The sequence below is a fragment of the Maniola hyperantus genome, chromosome 9 (assembly GCF_902806685.2).
Source record: "Maniola hyperantus chromosome 9, iAphHyp1.2, whole genome shotgun sequence".
NCBI lineage: Eukaryota > Metazoa > Arthropoda > Insecta > Lepidoptera > Nymphalidae > Maniola > Maniola hyperantus.
The window spans coordinates 4,556,861-4,578,255 of NC_048544.1; the positions used below are offsets into that span (position 1 = coordinate 4,556,861).

Consider the following 21,395-nt stretch of genomic DNA (forward strand, 5'->3'; position numbering starts at 1 on the left):
TCGAAATTCAATTAGAAAACATAGCTTCGTTTGTGATTGGTTGGTGGCTCAAAATGATTAGCGGCCACTGAGATTTCTCTCTCTTTCTCGCTCTCTCCGGAAGGGATTCCGGAGAGAGCGCTAATGCCCTAACTTCTTTATGCGTATAGGGTATAGGATGCTCCACTTTCTCTGGGTGTCTCGCCGTCCACCTCCACTTCAGCTGATCCATCCTGGTTAATAATTATGACTGGGACCCTGGTTCTCTCTGTGATGTCTGAGCTTCTGATTCTATCCTTCCTGTTTACTCCCACCATCATCATCAAGATCAACCCATCGCCGGCTCACTACTGAGCACGGGTCTCCTCACAGAATGAGAAGAGCTTAGGCCATAATCCGCCATGGTGGTCGCTGGCCCAGTGCGGATTGTGGTGTAGTTCCGTTGTCTCCGTTAACCCTATCCCCGTCAACGGGGACAGCGGGATTTGAATAAAATTATTAAAACTTATCCTGTTGTGCCCGATGTCTGCCCCGTTTAACGGGGACAACGGTATTTGAATAAAATTATTGAAAATCAATCCCGTTGTCCCCGTTCTCTATTCCCCTTCAACGGGGACTGCGGTAATTGAATGGCAGACTCCCACCATACTGCACTCTATTTGCCCTCTGACATCTCGTGTGTAAATTAAATGCAATTTTTTTAGGTATTTTTTGCACGAGACCTCAGTTAAAAGTAAAAAATAAATCGAATTTGCATTGATATTATTATGGGTTTTACCTACCTATAGACGGCCTAAATACGGCCACGGGAAGTCCCTTTGAGTATTTCTGTACTATATCTTCAGCTGCGGACTTGGTGTATGCGTATGTGTTTGGAAATTCCCCCAGCAGTCTGAAAAAGATTTATGGTTTTTTTATTTGTTATAAATAGAATAATATGTACTTCTGACTATGAACCTGCGTCAAAGAGTGTAGACCACTGACCTCTAGGCTTTACTAATACAGATACGCTGGATCTGCCATTGCCGAGCTGTTTTTGAAACAACTTGGTTTTCGCCATTTTGGTGCTGATAGCAGGCAGTGAGTGTCACGTGAGCGTACTAGGAACTAAATGTTAGTGATGAGACATTTGTCAACATAATATTGTCAACACGAAGACAATTTGACCTCGGTGGGGTGGGGACTGGGGTATTTCCATTCAGTACGACACAAAAAATAACTTTAAATTTGTATTAGACGTCTCTTCCAGCGTACCTACCTAGATACTTGCTATAATAATTTGCGTAGACAGTACCTATAGTATACCTAGATATAGTATGGCACAATTAAGTTGAGATGGCAATCGGGGTATGAGGCGAGGGGTTGCCCCGCACACCCGCAAGACACCTGCGCTCGCCCGCATTAGATTAGCGCTGGGGTTGAGCAGGTGTGCGGGGCGTTCCCTCCCCGATTGCCATCTCGACCTGTCGCCGACTTAATGAATTTATTTCGAGTGGTCTCAGATTAGCGATTTTTTTGCGCTTGGCCGTAGATTGCGGTCGTTTTTGTACCTACGCGCGCCTTTTGTGCGCAACTTATACGAAATCTAAGAAATGATTTTTAGCGCCATAAATACCTATGAGCGAACAATACGACGAAGGAAAATTTCGAGCGTGTTTTTTCACTGGAATAGGCTACTTGACAATTTTTTTAAGTTGGTCTTAAATGGTTAATATTTGTCCTATTATATCAAAAAAATTAACACTATATTTTTTTGCGCCCTAAAAACCGTTAAACTTTAATTTAAAAAAATATTTTTCTTAGACAGGTGAAAACACTGTCGGCCATGTTTGGCCGATAGATTATCTGTGCTCTGACGTCATGCATTTGTAAACAACAGTATAACCACAGGGTTAAAAAATATAGTGTTAATTTTTTTGATATAATAGGACAAATATTAACCATTTAAGACCAACTTAAAAAAATTGTCAAGTAGCCTATTCCGCTAGATTAGTGCCTAGCGATCTAATACTTACTTTATCCAAAGAGAGATTATCTTTTATCATCATCAACATCATGATCAACCTCTCTCGGTTCTCAACGGCTCTCCTTTCACAATGAGGATTCTGGCCATAGTCTACCACGCTGGCCAAATGCGGATTAGCAGACTTCACATACCTTTGAGAACATAATGGAGAACTCTCAGACATGCAGGTTTTCACAAGATGTTTTCCTTCACCGTTAAAGCAATAATAATAGTAATATTTGACGTACTTAAAACGCACATAACTCCGAAAATTTAGAGGTCGAACCCCGACCTCCGATTAGAAGGCGGACGTCCTAACCAGGCTATCACAGTTTCCTTATAGTATAGTCATAGTCTTTTTACCCTGGAGTGATGCAATTGAGCGTTTTCTCGTCCATATTTTCCACGAGATCTATTAATTTGTCACCAGCCAGCGGGGCGTCGTAGAACTTCTCATCAATTTCTTTTAACGGGCAATTACTGTAAAAAATCATTGAACAATTATTAAAAAAACTAGTTTACTTATGCCTACGTCATAATAGCTATCTGCATGCCTTTCAGCCCGATCCGTCCAGTAGCTTGAGCTGTGCGTTGATAGATCCTTTTATATTATATTATTTAGATGTAAGTATATTAATTAATTTAAAACATAAAAAAATGTTATACCTTGTATCACAAAAACTGTAAGAGCGGTTTAAACTGATGACGGTAAAGTTTTTGTGATGAGACAGAAAACTTTTAGTTAAACAGGTTTTGTTTTAGCCATTATTTATTGAAAATCTCTATATATAAAAATGAATCGCTGAATGTGTTCGCAAATCTCGAGAACAGCTGAACCGATTTCGCTAATTCTTTTTTTATAATATTCCTTGAAGTACGAGGATGGTTCTTACGGAGAGAAAAATTTAAATCGACTGTTAGGCGGTACGAAGTTCGCCGGGGCAGTTAGTATTACAATAAAACTAACTAGCTTTATTACAATAAAGCTAGCCTTATCTAATTACTACACAAATCTTGCCCACATGGAATAGTGCCAAGAACACTGGCTGCATTTCCACGCTGGACAGCCAGGCTTATCCGTTGCGCAAAAAATGAGCTAGCCCTTCTGTGACCAAATGAAGCTATTACACGAAGTGAAATGTCTCGTAATTTTTTTTTGCACTAAGACTCCATGGCCCCAGGGTCTCCACGGCAAACGGAACAAAAATGTAACTCTCGATAAGAGAGGTATACTTGCGCCGCTTGCCGTTTTAATGTTTAAATGTTCCGTCCACGCAGCTTACGGCCATACACTTTCAAGTTTACCGGTCAATCTTGCAGCGGCATCCAGTTAACTTGACGGAGTATGGCTATTATTTGACTGGACGCCGCCGCTTCAAGTTCGGTGCAAACTTGATCGTGCATGGCCAGCATTAGCTGCATGTGTACCCCAGCATGACCATGATTGAGGAAATGGAACCAGGAGGAGGGCCTCGTTGGCGCTGTAGTTGAGGTTCTGGGTTCCCGCGGTCTGGTCAGGAGTCTTCGGTCGTCGCTAGTTCCATCGACCAACGAATTAAGTGATTAGGTACCTATGTACCTAATTACGACCAAAAAGAATAGGCTATGCAATAGTATGTAAGATAGTGCGCACTTATAGATTGCGCACTATCTCTATGAGTGTGCACAAAACAAGTAGGAACCTATAGTCCAATCCGAACACGAGCCGGATGTTTTATATCTATTTTTATAGTGTTTTTACACACACTTCAAGGAAAATTCTAAATAATTTGCGGACCGGCAGGATTCCGTCTTTTGGGTTCACGCCCGACGCCTTTGCTACATATGCTATTATGCTAACTATAACTATAACATATGCTACTTTTTATCCCGGAAAATCAAAGAGTTCCCGCGGGATTTTTAAAAAACTTAATTCCACGCGGACGAAGTCGCGGGCATCAGCTAGTGATAGTATTATATTGAACGAACTCCATGTACCAACTACTAACACACTAAATAGGCCGTTCCAAACAAGATTTTTTATGGGAGTTGATTTGACGTAGGAAGTTGATATCACAACTTACCAAGGATTTTGTATTGGCCACTACCTACCCAGTTTGACTGCTTGTGAAACACGATTTTTGATCGGAACAGCTATTCTTATGAACGAAGCTTAGGTACTACTCACTAGGTACTGTTATTATATTTAAGTTTGTAACAGGAAATCAAATCTGTAGATATGCCGCACGCGTAGGCAGTGGCGTAACAATAAGGTGGCAAGCCGGGCAAAATGCCACGGGTCCACGTACCAAAAGACACCACACCTGGTGGTAAGTGATGATGCAGTCTAAGATGCGGGCTAACTTGGAAGGGATGTGGCAGTTTTAATTACGCCCACACTTCTAATCGGTTTCTATACGCCATCGTACCGGAACGCTAAATCGCTTGGCGGCACGATTTTGCCGGTAGGATAGTTACTAGCTAAAGCCGTAGGCTCCCACCAGGCTAGACCAGACTGTGCGTTGCATGAGTTTGGAATTTGGATCATGTCTAGCGCCTTGATAACGGTTGAAGATTTTCAAATTGTCCGTTACAAATTATTACAATAACTTCGATTATCCGTCTCAAAAAGTTTTTGCAGGGAAAAATTAGGCAGGTGCTCTTTCTCTACCGCAGGAAGAATTGTAACCTTTGAGGATAATTTTTTTTTCTGATAGGTACCTACGTTTTTTTTTTAAATTCATTATAGGCGCACGCTTGACCACGATCACACGTGATGGGAAGTTATGATGTGGCCTAAGATGGGACGCGTTTGCCTAGATTCTAGGCAAACGCGTCTTTAAAGCAAGAGTGAATAGGCACCCTCTAAGCCCTAAAAGGTGCCTATTCACTCTTGTTTTAAAGATACCCTAAGATTAAGGTTAGTAAATTATTCGACTATAAGGCATTCTATATACATTTATTATTGTGAATTTGAATGCATTAATTCAGAAGTTATAAGGCTCTGACAGACCGAATGGATGGACGGACAAATGCAAATTCGTCTAAGTAGGTACCTAGGTATAAATTCAATATTAACTGGCGTGTTTCCACTTGATACCGTCATCAGTACCTTTATTGTAAATGCGAAAGTGTGTTTGTTTGTTATTGGTTTGTCCTTCAATCACGTCGCAACGGTGCAACGGATTGACGTGATTTTTTGCATGGGTATAGATAAAGACCTGGAGAGTGACATAGGCTACTTTTTATCCCGGAAAATCAAAGAGCTCCCACGGGATTTTTAAAAATGTTGTATATGTTGTTGCCAATCAACCAGTGTTGATACTTTTAAATTCACCCGCCACGACTTAAATCCTATTGTTATTGCTAATGACGGTCTCAAGTGGAAACATGCCAGTTAATATTGATTGCACTATACCTACACTCGGAGACCACGCTTCGCTCAATGGTTGATGCGTTACTTACCTGTAAGCAGTAGAAATGTGCACATACGCCCGTAGTTTGGTACAAGTGCGAGCTAGATGTAGCATATCCCTCGTGCCCCGTACGTTGATCTCGACAGCAGTTTTGATTGCTTCGTCGAAACGCACCGTAGCTGCACCGTGAAGGATAAATTCCACCTGCAACAACATAAATTAAAAAAAAATTTACAATCAAAAATTTTATTTTTCGTTTAGTAAAACTAAAGTCTAAAACGGAGATTTATGTGCTCATCTTCTTCTAAATATTATATAAAAAGAAAAGGTGACTGACATAGCTGACTGACTGATGTATCAACGCACAGTTCAAACTACTGGACGGATTGGGTTGAAATTTGCATACAGATAGCTATTATAACGTAGGCATCCGCTAAGAAAGGATTTTTGAAAATTCAACAAGGGGGGGGGGGGGGGGGGGGGGGGGGGAAATGGGGTTTGACCTTGTGTAATCCATGCGGACGATGTCGCGAGCATAAGCTACTATTTCATAAATACAGAAAAAGTAGAGGAGAGAGTACTTCGCCTTGGGGTACGCCAGCACTATTGCTACCTACCTATGTGAGGTCGCCATTGTATATGGGTTTGTTCTCCTAAGTCTTACTTATGATTAGGGATTGCAATCCCGCAAAACGGGATCCGGCATTCCCGCGGGATCCCGCTCCACTTATTAATCTGCTGGATCCCGCACCTTCAAAACGCGGATCCGCGGATCCCACAAATTTAAATTTAAAACAACAACAACACAAGTTTTGCGTAAGAAAGCGAGTGGCTCGAGCACGACGTTGCCGTTTCGCACACAATTACTCGTACTTAATTATAATTTCATTGTTATTTTGTTAGAAAACAAACAATTTTTGTTGCATAATGTAAGACATGTTTAATTAATAATACTTGATTTTTTAAACAAAAACCTGTAGTTTCAATTCGATTTTATAACATAATTTTAAATAAGATAAAGTATTAATTTTTCGATCTTATAGCCCTATAACATCAAAAAATTAATACTTTATCTTACATACAAACGGGGCAAAAAGTTGAACTACTGTGAATAATTTCAAATATGCGGGATCCCGCGTATCAATCCCGCGGGATTGAGTGAGCTGCGGGATTGCAATCCCTACTTATGATGAACTTGCATGCGAATAAGAAATAAGCTTATCACAAATAGGTACCCACCTCTTTAGTAATCTTCGCTCTGTCTTCTTCACTGATGCCCAAGTCCTTCTGCCCCACATCCCCTTCAATTACAACAATTTTCTCCATGAAGTCTGGTAGCACCTTCCGTAATTTATCGTAGAGCTGTGGATAAAATTCAGCGTTTTCAATCAGTTCAAAGAGGTGGTTAAACACAGCTTAAACAACCAGTCAAGTGCGGGTCGGACTCGCAAACAAAGATTTCCGCACCATTTTCCGGGATAAAATGTTTGTTGACCTATGTTTTTCCCCGGGATGTCAGCTAACTCTGTACCAAATTTCGCCCAAATCGGTTAAACTGTTGGGCCGTGAAAAGCTAGCAGGCAGACAGACAGACAGACACACTTTCGCATTTATAATACTAGTATGGATATGGATTTGATATTTAACAAAATATCGAGTTAAATAAAAATCGTACAATAAAAGTTGTTAGTTTTCATGATAACATTACATTACGTGCCGAGAGCTTCCTGATATTTTTTTATGTGTATATATATGTCATTTACCACCAACCCTCACGACTTGGCAATACCTACCTGACGTTTCCTATAGATATCCTTATTTTCTATAATATTTAAAATTCACAAAAAGCTATAATTATATTTTGATATTCTGTGTGCATCTTCAACGAACTTTGTGATGTATTTAATATGATAATTTGACTATTTAAACATTTTATGTTCGTAGACCATAGTAGCAATTGTAAATGGAAAATTTTGGCTCTCTCTATCTTTACATAGGGTACCTACATATTAATAATTACCCATATCATCACTAAGTAGGTATGTCCATATTTATTATTATATAAATGCGAAAGTGTGTTTGTTTGTTGGTTTATTGGTTTGTTGGCTTGTCTTCGACGTAATTTTTTGCATGGGTATAGTTCAAGACCTAGAGACTGACATAGGCTACTTTTTATCGCGGAAAATCAAACAGTTACCACGGGCTTTTCAAAAACCTAAATCCACGCAGACGAAGTCGCGGTGATCAGCTAGTAGGTATCATAAAAAGCGAAGCTACAGACGTAATAGGACTTAATATAATATTATAAATGCGAAAGTGTCTGTCTGTCTGTCCGTCTGTCTGTCTGTCTGTCTGTCTGTCTGTTTGTCTGTCTGTGTGTCTGCTAGCCTTTCACGGCCCATCCGTTCAGCCGATTTTGACGAAGTTTGGTACAGAGGTAGCTTGCAACCCGGGGAAGGACATAGGCTACTTTTTATCCCAGAAAATTTAAGAGTTCCCACGGGATTTTTAAAACCTAAATCCACGCGTACGAAGTCGCGGGTATCGGCTAGTACTTAATATAGGGTAGGTAAACGCGTATAACTGAACTTCACGAACCTGGTCATCGAATTGTTCCTGTAGCCTTTTTATAATTTCCTTATTTTTCTTTGGTCTTGCTAAAAGATATAGCTTCTTTATATCCGGGCAAGATCTGTAACAAAGAAAATAAGTAGGTATTCGTTATTATTTATGTGCTTACCAGTTTAAAGATACTTTGCCTGGGCGGAAGTTCTATTTAAATTTTAAATGCATGACAGGACATTTCACATTTTACAAAAAATAAACAACATAAAGTTCAAACATTTTGAATTTTATTAAGTTTTTTTAGTATAATGTTAATTACCTACTAAAATAATTTAATATTAGTGGAAATGCTCCATAGTGTTCTGACCTCTAGTTAAGTACCTAGTTGAATTTCTGAGTTTCATATTAATTATTGTCCGTAATATTATGGTCGATTCCGTAGGTAATACCTACGGAATCGACCATAATATTACGGAATTAAGATTTTGTTCCTACATAGCACATACTCATCTGTTTTTTAAAGAATATCATGTATGTAAACAATTATTATGACTAAAATTCCCCTTTCCCCTCCAACTAAACAAAAAGCTTGCGCTAGGAGTGGGTACGACAATAGTGCAACGGGTGGGGTTTGAACCGCCAACCTTTCGGAATTCAGTCCGCCCCTAAACCGTTGAGCTATTGAGGTTCATTGTACAGATCATTGGTGTAAAGATGGTACTTAACTAAGAGATTGAAAAATATAAAAAAACCGGCCAAGTGCGAGTCAGGCTCGCACACTGTCGGTTCCGTACTACAGTCGTATTTTTTCAACATTTTGCACGATAATTCAAAAACTATGATGTATAAAAATAAATAAAAATCTGTTTTAGAATATACAGGTGAAGACCTTTCATATGATACCCCACTAGATATAGCTATCTCACTTCGAATGTCGAAAATACTAATTATTAGTTCATGACCACAATTAATTTTTTTTTGTGAGATCTAACCCAAAATTCACGGTTTTCAGATTTTTCCCCAAATGTCAGCTATAAGATCCACCTACCTGCCAAATTTCATGATTCTAGGTCAACGGGACGGGAAGTACCCTGTAGGTTTCTTGACAGACAGACGTACAGACAGACAGACAGACAGACAGACAGACAGACAACAAAGTGATCCTATAAGGGTTCCGTTTTTCTTTTTGAGGTACGGAACCCTAAAAATCGGTCAAGTCTATTGTTCTCCTATGAGGGTGACATGTTTAGGTTATAAACAAACGCCTCTATAAAAATTTAGAGAAAAAAAGTCTATTATTATTGCTAATGACGGTTTCAAGTGGAAACACGCCAGTTTATTTTGAATGCACTATACCTACTCATAATTATATGAACTTCGGAACATTACACTACTTTTTTTGGGCAGTATGTAACAATATTGTATAGGACGCGGGTCTTAGGTAGCTATACTTTATCGTGTCTTGCAGGCAATATTTTTCCTTGAATTGGCTATCCATCCACTTATCGGGCATAACTGACGTCGTTTAACCGTGAGAAAGCATAATCCATCGTGGATCACGTACTTGCGTATCACAAAGTACACGCGACCTGCATGGCAATGTCCTCACGCGCGGCTACAACTGGACTGCGTAATTCCTGTGATGGACATACTAAGGGATGATTTATGTTAGACCGTGCCGGGCCCGAGCCGTGCCACGTCTGACGCGCAGATGATCCACGGAATGCAATTTTGTTTGAAGAAACGTAACACGGACGAGGCTCGGATGACTCGGACACGGCACGGTCTGACGTACCTCATACAAATTCCTGATCCGGTGCCTCGGCCGCGACACGGCTCGGGCCCGGTACGGTCTAGCATAAATCATCCTTAAACCGACACACCTTAAATCGGTTTGAAGGAAAACGAAGAGATTTTGAGTCGGAAGGATTAACATAGTTTTTTTTTTTTTTTGTTATCCCACACAGTTGATATCTCACACAGTTTACCATGCTCAGGTTCGATCTGGCTGAAATACTGTCGCCACCTCTGGGATGGATCTGCCAAGTAGGATTTTTATATAGCGGTAGTTTATCGGGCTGCAATAGAGAACAATTTAAAAAAGTCATGATTTTTATTTATTTTACCACGAACGTCACGCTCGCGCTGTACGGAAAGTGAATAATCAGGTCACAATCCGTTAACGACAATTTTTAAATATAAAAATAGAGTAATTTTTGCGGGAAAAACAAGTATACTTATTGCGCCCAGCGCGAACTCAAGAGCGAATACACGTATCCAGGGAAATGGAGCGCCAAAATTTTGATACGGGCTCGCGCGTAGGTATGCTCTTTCTGGGCAAAACGGTCGCGCGTGATACGCACGAGAGAATCGCGGCGCATACGCTCCTTCTGGACAAGCTCTTACGTATAACTGGGCATCTATGTCTAGCGCACTCCAACTGAGACATCCTCATCATTGCAACATGATGTTCATCAAGCGCAAGCATATCCTGCAATTAAAAAATCTACGGTTTGCTACCGTGCAGATTTGAAGGGAAACACAAAGATTAACCTAATGGCTACGGTTTGCTCCGGTGCTGAATTGAAAGAAACATAGAAGATTTTGATCGACCCAGAAGCTAACTCGACATTCTAAGATTCGTTCATAAATAAAAGATTTGCTCCTATGCAGACGGTATCCCAGGGCCAATACTAACTACTTATAGGGCGGATGAAGTCTCGGTAGTATAACAAATTTAAAGGGAAAAATATAATTTGAATTATTTTTTCTTTTCGATACACTTTTTACTTATCATATCTAACAATATAAGTAGGTATCAATGACTTCTATGTATATAGAAGTTACTAGTATTTTGCTCGCTGCTCGAGCTGCTAAAGCAGCTCTCGAGGTCTATAATCGCCATTTTGAATAAATAAAAAAATTTTTAAATTTTGTATGAAAAAATAAATTCCGCCATTTTGAATTTTTTTTCAAGTCATCGAATAGACCTTTAGATCCTGATCATCTTTTGCCAAGAAACCACTCTTCCATCTTTGATACCCTCAGAGATGGACGCCGACGAAATTTGTATGGCGGCCATCTTTTTTTCGGAATTTTGAATTTTTTTCCAAATTTTTGGCAATTGGATGAGGTTTCGAATGACATTTGGTCGAGCACCTCCTACCTATCTTCAATACCTTCAGCGTGCCCTTCACCCGTCTCCGAAATCCTCAATCATCAGCTCCCTCCATATGTTGCCCTAAAGGAATCTTTGTCTTCTGTACGAAAGTATTAGTGTAAAAAAATAGTTTCATACAAAATTTTACAGGAGGAAATTTTTTGAAAATCTCGGCCGCCATCTTGTTTTTCCAATTTTTTTTAATTTTTCTAAAAATCGTTTGCTAATACCTAAAATAACTGCAAGTGTAAACGAAATCGGTTGAAAAACAAAAAAGTTACAAAAGTCACGTCGGCCGCCATCTTGTTTTTCTGAAATGTCATAATTTTTCCCTACTCGAATCCCACTCCTGAACATATCTCCCATACATTATTATATCATTTTCTGTCTCTTTCTAGGAGAACAATTATGTCAATGAGTGAGTCCGCGTAAAAAATAAATTCCGCCATTTTGAATTTTTTTTCAAGTCATCAAATAGACCTTCGGATCCTGATCATCTTTTGCCAAGAAACCACTCTTCCATCTTTCATGCCCTCCGAGCTGGACGCCGATGAAATTTGTATGGCGGCCATCTTTTTTTCGGAATTTTAAAAAAAATTTCAAATTTTTGGCAATTGGACGAGGTTTCGAATGACATTTGGTCGAGCACCTCCCACCTATCTTCAATACCTCGAGCGTGCCCTTCACCCGTCTCCGAAATCCTCAATCATCAGCTACCTCCATCTGTTGCCCTAAAGGAATCTTTATCTTCTATATGAAACCATAAGTGAAAAAAATAAGTTTCATACAAAATTTTACAGGAGGAAATTTTTTGAAAATCTCGGCCGCCATCTTGTTTTTCCAATTTTTTTCACTTTTTCTAAAAATCGTTTACTAATATCTTCAATAGTTGCAAGTTGTAACAAAATCGGTTGGAAAACAAAAAAGTTACAAAAGTCAGGTCGGCCGCCATCTTGTTTTTCTGAAATGTCATAATTTTTCCCTAGTCGAATCCCACTCCTGAACATATCTCCCATACATAATTATATCATTTTCTGTCTCTTTCTAGGAGAACAATTATGTCAATGAGTCAGTCAGTGGTAATTGAGCTATATATAGTATAATAACTAGTATTTTGCTCGCTGCTCGAGCTGCTAAAGCAGCTCTCGAGGTCTATAATGGCCCTTTGAACAATTTTAAAAAAGTCATACATTTTCTATGAAAAAAAAAATTCCGCCATTTTGAATTTTTTTTCAAGTCATCGAATAGACCTTTGAATCCTGATCATCTTTTGCCAAGAAACCACTCTTCCATCTTTCGTACCCTCCGAGATGGACGCCGATGAAATTTGTATGGCGGCCATCTTTTTTTCGGAATTTTAAATTTTTTTTCAAATTTTTGGCAATTGGATGGGGTTTCGAATGACATTTGGTCGAGCACCTCCCACCTATCTTCAATACCTTGAGCGTGCCCTTCACCCGTCTCCGAAATCCTCAATCATCAGCTCCTTCCATGTGGTGCCCTAAAGGAATCTTTGTCTTCTGTACGAAAGTATTAGTGAAAAAAAAAAGTTTCATACAAAATTTTACAGGAGGAAATTTTTTGAAAATCTCGGCCGCCATCTTGTTTTTCCAATTTTTTTCACTTTTTCTAAAAATCGTTTGATAACATCTAAAATAACTGCAAGTTTAAACAAAATCGGTTGGAAAACAAAAACGTTACAAAAGTCAGGTCGGCCGCCATCTTGTTTTTCTGAAATGTCATAATTTTTCCCTAGTCGAATCCCACTCCTGAACATATGTCCCATACATTATTATATCATTTTCTGTCTCTTTCTAGGAGAACAATTATGTCAATGAGTGAGTCGGCGGAAAAAATAAATTCCGCCATTTTGAATTTTTTTTCAATCCATCGAGTAGACCTTCGGATCCTGATCATCTCTTGCCAAGAAACCACTCTTCCATCTTTCATACCCTCCGAGATGGACGCGGATGAAATTTGTATGGCGGCCATCTTTTTTTCGGAATTTAAAAAAAAAATTCAAATTTTTGGCAATTGGATGAGGTTTCGAATGACATTCGGTCGAGCACCTCCCACCTATCTTCAATACCCTAAGCGTGCCCTTCACCCGTCTCCGAAATCCTCAATCATCAGCTCCCTCCATATGTTGCCCTAAAGGAATCTTTGTCTTCTATATGAAACCGTGATTGAAAAAAAAAAGTTTCATACAAAATTTTACAGGAGGAAATTTTTTGAAAATCTCGGCCGCCATCTTGTTTTTCCAATTTTTTTCACTTTTTCTAAAAATCGTTTGCTAATATCTAAAATAACTGCAAGTTTAAACAAAATCGGTTGGAAAACAAAAAAGTTACAAAAGTCAGGTCGGCCGCCATCTTGTTTTTCTGAAATGTCATAATTTTTCCCTACTCGAATCCCACTTCTGAACATATCTCCCATACATTATTATATCATTTTCTATCTCTTTCTAGGAGAACAATTATGTCAATGAGTCAGTGAGTGAGTGAGTGAGTGGTAATTGAGCTATATATAGTATAACTAGTATTTTGCTCGCTGCTCGAGCTGCTAAAGCAGCTCTCGAGGTCTATAATCGCCATTTTGAATAATAAAAAATTTTGTATGAAAAAATAAATTCCGCCATTTTGAATTTTTTTTCAAGTCATCGAATAGACCTTTAAATCCTGATCATCTTTTGCCAAGAAACCACTCTTCCATCTTTCATACCCTCCGAGATGGACGCTGATGAAATTTGTATGGCGGCCATCTTTTTTTTGGAATTTTGAATTTTTTTTCAAATTTTCGGCAATTGGATGGGGTTTCGAATGACATTTGGTCGAGCACCTCCCACCTATCTTCAATACCTTGAGCGTGCCTTTCACCCGCCTCCGAAATCCTCAATCATCAGCTCTCTCCATATGTTGCTCTTAAGGAATTTTTGTCTTGTGTACGAAAGTATTATTGAAAAAAAAAAGTTTCATACAAAATTTTACAGGAGGAAATTTTTTGAATATCTCGGCCGCCATCTTGTTTTTCCAATTTTTTACACTTTTTCTAAAAATTGTTTGCTAATATCTAAAATAACTCCACGTTTAAACAAAATCGGTTGGAAAACAAAAAAGTTACAAAAGTCAGGTCGGCCGCCATCTTGTTTTTCTGAAATGTCATAATTTTTCCCTACTCGAATCCCACTTCTGAACATATCTCCCATACATTATTATATCATTTTCTGTCTCTTTCTAGGAGAACAATTATGTCAATCAGTGAGTGAGTGGTAATTGAGCTATATATAGTATAACTAGTATTTTGCTCGCTGCTCGAGCTGCTAAAGCAGCTCTCGAGGTCTATAATGGCCATTTTGAATAATAAAAAATTTTGTATGAAAAAATAAATTCCGCCATTTTGAATTTTTTTTCCATCCAACGAGTAGACCTTCGGACCCTGATCATCTCTTGCCAAGAAACCACTCTTCCATCTGTCATACCCTCCGAGATGGACGCCGATGAAATTTGTATGGCGGCCATCTTTTTTTCGGAATTTTAAATTTTTTTTCCAATTTTTGGCAATTGGATGAGGTTTCGAATGACATTTGGTCGAGCACCTCCCACCTATCTTCAATACCTCGAGCGTGCCCTTCACCCGCCTCCGAAATCCTCAATCATCAGCTCTCTCCATGTTTTCCTCCAAATGAATTTTTGTCTTCTATATGAAACCATAAGTGAAAAAAAAAAGTTTCATACAAAATTTTACAGGAGGGAATTTTTTGAAAATCTCGGCCGCCATCTTGTTTTTCCATTTTTTTTTACGTTTTCTAAAAATCGTTTACTAACATCTACAAGAGCTGCAAGTTTAAACAAAATCGGTTGGAAAACAAAAAAGTTACAAAAGTCAGGTCGGCCGCCATCTTGTTTTTCTGAAATGTCATAATTTTTCCCTACTCGAATCCCACTTCTGAACATATCTCCCATACATTATTATATCATTTTCTGTCTCTTTCTAGGAGAACAATTATGTCAATGAGTCAGTCAGTGAGTCAGTGAGTGGTAATTGAGCTATATATAGTATAATTGATACTAATATTATAACTAATGTGAAAGTTTGGCTCATTGGATGAATGTTACCTACTACGCCACAGTTACTGAACTGATTTAGTCCGAAACTCAGCCGAAACCCTACTAGTCCTCCTATTAGTAGGTACCTATCCAAAAAATATTTAAATGTGTAAAAATTCTAATCACGTTTAAAAACAGAATACAAAGATGCAAATTCATAAAAGTGACTAACGTAGGTACCTATTTATGTTACAGCTTACAAAACGAGCGGAAATCTGAACGATTGCATTATTTTGTGATGGGGAAAACCTATAGGTACACTGTATTCCTACTTATCAATAGGTACATAAGAATACAATGGATGACTTTGTTTAGTAACTACCAACAAGGTGCTAAAATGAGTAGTATGCCCCACGAGATGACGTGATGAAAATATGAAACATTTTAAGTCTCTTTACCTACTCGAAAGTAAAAACCGGCCAAGTGCGAGTCAGGCTCGCGCAATGAGGGTTCCGTACTATAGTCGTATTTTTTCGACATTTTGCACTATAATTCAAAAACTATGATGCATAAAAATAAATAAAAATCTGTTTTAGAATGTACAGGTGAAGACCTTTCATATGATACCCCACTTGATATAGTCACTCACTTCGAAAGTTGAAAATACTAATTATTAGTTCATGACCACAATTTAATTTTTTTTGGTGTGATCTAACCCTAAATTCACGGTTTTCAGATTTTTCGCCAAATGTCAGCTATAAGATCTACCTACCTGCCAAATTTCATGATTCTAGGTCAACGGGAAGTACCCTGTAGGTTTCTTGACAGACAGACGGACAGAGAGACAGACAGACAGACAGACAGACAACTAAGTGATCCTATAAGGGTTCCGTTTTTCCTTTTGAGGTACGGAACCCTAAAAAAACGATCAAGTGAGAGTCGGACTCGCAAACGAAAGATTCCGTACCAGCAGCGATAAAAGAAATAACACTTTTTATTTTTCAAATTTTCATAGCGGCCATTTTGGAACTTTTATTATTTGCTGTTATAGCTGCAATAGAAATATACTTTCTATGAAAATTTCAACTTTCTACCTACTACGGTTCACGAGGTACAGCCTGCTGACAGACAGACTAACGAACGGACAGCGGTAGGCTTGGTAATAGGCACCCGTTGCCACCCTTCGGGTATGGACCCCTAACAAGAAAGAGTAGGTAAGACTTGCGTACCAAAAGTACCGCAGAATCTTGTAAGAAAATATAAGTAGGTAAGTAATAAGAAGCAGTGATAGCCTAGTGGTTAGGACGTCCGCCTTCTAATCGGAGGTCGGAGGTTCGATCCCGGGCACGCACCTCTAACTTTTCGGAATTATGTGCGTTTTAATTAATTAAATATCACTTGCTTTAACGGTGAAGGAAAACATCGTGAGGAAACCTGCATGCCTGAGAGTTCTCCATAATGTTCTCAAAGGTGTGTGAAGTCTACCAATCCGCACATGGCCAGCGTGGTAGACTATGGCCAAAACCCTTCTCACTCTGACAGGAGACCCGCGCTCTGTAGTGAGCTGGTGATGGGTTGATCATGATGATGATGAAGTAATAATTAAGTTGAATAATTCGACTACCCGAAAATCCCCTTTTTTGTGACCGCAAAAATGTTTGTAAAGGTTTTTTGCTGATAGATACTTGGCTTGTGTTCGGTATAGGTACGTAAAAGAAAAAAAATACCGGTCAAGTGCGAGTCAGGCCCGCATACCGAAGGTTCCGTAGGACTTTGGAGGAACCATAAAACTGTGTATTTCAAATTTCAAGTCGAGAGCACTAAAATAGTAAGTTACTGAAAGAAGCAGCACGGTCGGACAGAGGGAAGAACACGCGAGACGCAAGAACACATACGAGTTTGTTTTTTACCATTTTGTAAAAACTGTAAAGCTGAAACTTATATACAACTAGCTGATGCCCAGGACTTCGTCCACCTGGATTTAGGTTTTTCATGTTCCGGGATAAAAATAGCCTATATTCAGTGCCCAGTGCAGTGGCATCTTATGTATAAGTATAGGATACTTTTTTTATTTAATTTTTCGCATTTTTTTTGTGGTATCATATCAGTAATCATCAGTACTATCATCACCTGTCTTCGTTTTTGCTAGCGTTCTGGTTTCGCCCTGTAGGTATGTATTAAAATAATGATTAAAAATTAACATAATTAGTACCACTATAGTAATTACCTAAGTAATAATTATAGATACTAAGCCTAACTTAGTTTTGACGTCTTACGGCGGTTACGCACTCATCCGATCCGAGTCCGAGAAAATACGTTCCTTTTTGTTTTGTATATGGTAGCTTAAATCAGTAGATTATTATAAATGCGAAAGTGTGTTTGTTTGTTGGTTTGTCCTTCAATCAAGTCGCAACGGGAAGTTATAAGGCTCTGACAGACCGAATGGATGCACGGACAAATGCAAATTCGTCTAAGTAGGTACCTAGGTATAAATTCAATATTAACTGGCGTGTTTCCACTTGAGACCGTCATCAGTACCCTTATTGTAAATGCGAAAGTGTGTTTGTTTGTTATTGGTTTGTCCTTGAATCACGTCACAACGGTGCAACGGATTGACGTGATTTTTTGCATGGGTATAGATAAAGACCTGGAGAGTGACATAGGCTACTTTTTGTCCCGGAAAATCAAAGAGTTCCCACGGGATTTTTAAAAAACCTAATTCCACGCAGGCATCAGGCAAGTCGTGGGCATCAGCTAGTGACATATTATGTCGTAGATAACCGCTGGCATTCTCACGGATAACGGATAAAAAGTAATCGCTCTGTCTCATCTCTACCTACACCTACCTACGTCGTCAGACTTATTAATCAACATAATTAATGGTCAAAATAAAAACCTACTTATAATTAAACTGGTTATTTTTTCGTGGTCTACACTCAAAACAAAAACTCGTTTTACCCGTTTACCCTTCATCGCGCCAAGCTCCCGATCTTTGATCGCGTTCCGAAAGTCCAATAGATCGCGGTAGTTAGATACACATAAAGTACGCAACAGGTTGAAATGGCAATCGGGGAGGGATCGCCCCGCACACCCGCACAGCCCCCGCGCTAATCCGGTGCGGGTGAGCGTGGATGACGTGCGGGTTTGCGGGGCGTCCCCCTGCCTCATACCCCGATTGCCATCTCTCAATCTGTCACGGACTATACCCACTATTGATGACGTGGGTATTGCCACAGCCTAAAGAGATACCAGACGGTCGTCAGTACACGGACTATGTAGATAGATGTCTAGAAGGCCCTTTACGCACTGCATCCGATCCAAATTCGGGAATTAACAACCTTCACTGATTAATTTGAATAATAAACGTTTAATAAATAGCAAAAATTTGGAGGTTAACTCCTTGTTATATTCAAATTAAATTAGTCAGTTAATTACTCGTATGTTAACAATCACGATTGATCGTAAACAATACCAATTCAAATGTTGGTATAGGCATAGAGGTGTAAATTACAAGAGGAGGCGTGCCCGCCGCCTCAACCTGACTGCTAGTATCTCATAAAGGAAATACACTCGGCGTCATAAAAATCGCACCTTTTGCAAAAATTAATTGAAATCAGTTTTAATCCCGGTTAATCAAGGTAATTGTATTGCTATGACATTTATTTAAAGGGTTGATGGTCTCGATGAGGTTTTAGATTTAATTTAATTTATTTTAGTTTTAATTTAATGTTGTTTTATTTTACTTTTAATTCAGATTTAAGTTTTTTTAAATACAACTTGTACTTTTATCAGTGTTTACAAAACAAGTTAAAATATTATGAAAACAAATAAAAGAATTCAAAGAATTTTTATTAAGGAATAAATTAACAGACAGAAACAGACAATAGATTACACAGGAGAAAATAAAAACTTTAATTCTACTCAAAACTTAGTGTTACCCCTAGACTACAGGCCCGTGTCCAAAAAATGGATGGGTCATATGAACCACCAGGTGACGTATATATTATTATTAAAATACTAAGATTCAGCACTATGCCGTCACTTGTAAGCTGTCCAACTGAGTGCTCGTGAGAATTCAAAAGTGCAGGTAAAGTGAGTACATTTTAGTCATATATTTTTGTTCGGTATTTTTACCATCGATAGACCCATGAAAAATAAAAAAACCGGCCAAGTGCGAGTCAGGCTCGCGCAATGAGGGTTCCGTACTACAGTCGTATTTTTTCGACATTTTGCACGATAATTCAAAAACTATGATGCATTAAAATAAATAAAAATCTGTTTTAGAATGTACATGTGAAGACCTTTCATATGATACCCCACTTGGTATAGTCACTCACTTCGAAAGTTGAAAATAGTAATTATTAGTTCATGACCACTATTTAATTTTCTTTGTGTGATCTAACCATAAATTCACGGTTTTCAGATTTTTCCCCAAATATCAGCTATAAGATCTGCCAAATTTCATGATTCTAGGTCAACGGGAAGTACCCTGTAGGTTTCTTGACAGACAGACAGACAGACAGACAGACAGACAGACAGACAGACAGACATCAAAGTGATCCTATAAGGGTTCCGTTTTTCCTTTTGAGGTACGGAACCCTAATAAGAAAGCGCGCAGTAATAAGACACCCCTCTTGCCCTAATTACAGCTTCCATTCGGTCTTTCATATATATTTTTTCTATTTATTTCTTCACTAGATGATGCCCGCGACTTCGTCCGCGTGGTTTAGGTTTTTAAAAATCCCGTGGTAACTCTTTGATTTTCCGAGATAAAAAGTACCCTATGTCCTTTCCAGGGATGTAAGCTATAACTCTGTACCAAATTTCGTCAACATCGGTTAAACGGATGGGCCGTGAAAAGTTAGACAGACAGACAGACCGACACAAACTTTCGCAGTTATAATATTATTACTTACTATAGTATTAAGTATCTACAATGTTCAGTTAGGCCTTATGGAATTTTAGTTTCAAGACACCGAAATATCCGCTGCTCTTGAATAGATTTAACTTATTATAATATTTTTACTGAGAATAAAATAAATGCTAGCAATAACATATAAACGTTTTAAGTCTGCCGAATCATTATCAATGACCTCACTTTATTTTTATGTATCTATGTTTTTTTTTATTTTTATTATTAAGCATTCTTCGAAGTTAAGTTAGTTCTTGACAGCGATCTCACCTGCTGGCAGTGGCGGATTTGCAATTTTGGCCGCCCTAGGCCTCAGGCTATGTAGTAAGTAGGTACCAGCCGCCCCTTTCTCAGCACTCATCATAATTTTATAGACTACATAATGAATTTACTTTATTGCCATCTTTTATCACAACATCAGTAATTTTTGTCACGATTGGCCGCAGCTAATATCTGGCCGCCCTAGGCCCGGGCCTACTGGGAGTTAGGGCAAATCCGCCACTGCCTGCTTGCTGGTAGGTAAGTGATGCACTACAATGAAAGTGGGCTATCCTAGAAGGGATTTGGCAGTTTTATTAAACCTATTAAATATTACTAAAGCATACCTAATATTATAATTTATATATTCTGTGATTGAACTGATAACGATACCTCATAATATGGGCAATTGAATGGATATCATCGACTCAGTATGTCATATACAACGTTAGTTTTAGTATACGCAAAAACCGAAACACGCGTGTCGAATATTTTTACATAAAGAATAATATATTATATACGAAATTTCAAAAATATTTAAAAAAATACCTAACCCTATAGGTTTCTTGACAGAAACGACGGATAGACGGACAGACAGACAGCCAACAAAGTGATCCTACAAAAGTCCCTTTTTTCCTTTTGAGGTACGGAACCCTAAAAATACGTTTTATATCTTGTTCGATAATACGGAACCCTTCGTGTGCGAGTCCAACTCGCACTTTACCGGTTTTTAGTACATCAATAAAGCGTTGTACCGATTTTAAAAAGTTTTTTACGAGTTTGCCCTATTGTACTAAACCTTGCTAGCTTCTACAGGTTTTATTGCTAATGGACACTTAGCTTTAGGATGACATTGAACTAGCTTTACCTTCAGCCGTGAGTGACGCGTAAATTGCTTTATATAATTACAAGCCCTGACCTCCGAGTTCTACTAATTTACTAACTGTCTCGCCCCGGCTTTGCTCAGGTGGATTTATTAAGCTGTTTTACTGTGTGAAGGTATTAGGTGCTCCGCCCACGTCAGACTTTTTGTAAAGGTATGATTCCGAACCACGCTGCACGCAGCAGTGCTGCC

At 38.7% G+C, this 21,395-nt stretch overlaps 2 protein-coding genes across 2 annotated transcripts in view; both read right to left on the bottom strand.

Moving 5' to 3' along the window:
* LOC117985634 (uncharacterized) overlaps nucleotides 1-21,395 on the bottom strand; it is a 221,140-nt gene that overhangs the window by 65,210 nt on the left and 134,535 nt on the right. The window lies entirely within an intron of this gene.
* LOC117984947 (fatty acyl-CoA reductase wat-like) overlaps nucleotides 1-21,395 on the bottom strand; it is a 48,718-nt gene that overhangs the window by 5,446 nt on the left and 21,877 nt on the right. Inside the window, exons 3-7 of the mRNA XM_034971626.2 lie at nucleotides 7,978-8,071; nucleotides 6,619-6,741; nucleotides 5,429-5,583; nucleotides 2,348-2,464; nucleotides 762-871 (exon numbers count right to left, since the gene is read on the bottom strand). Coding sequence (XP_034827517.1) covers nucleotides 762-871; nucleotides 2,348-2,464; nucleotides 5,429-5,583; nucleotides 6,619-6,741; nucleotides 7,978-8,071 — 599 coding nt within the window. The remainder of the gene's footprint in view (nucleotides 1-761; nucleotides 872-2,347; nucleotides 2,465-5,428; nucleotides 5,584-6,618; nucleotides 6,742-7,977; nucleotides 8,072-21,395) is intronic.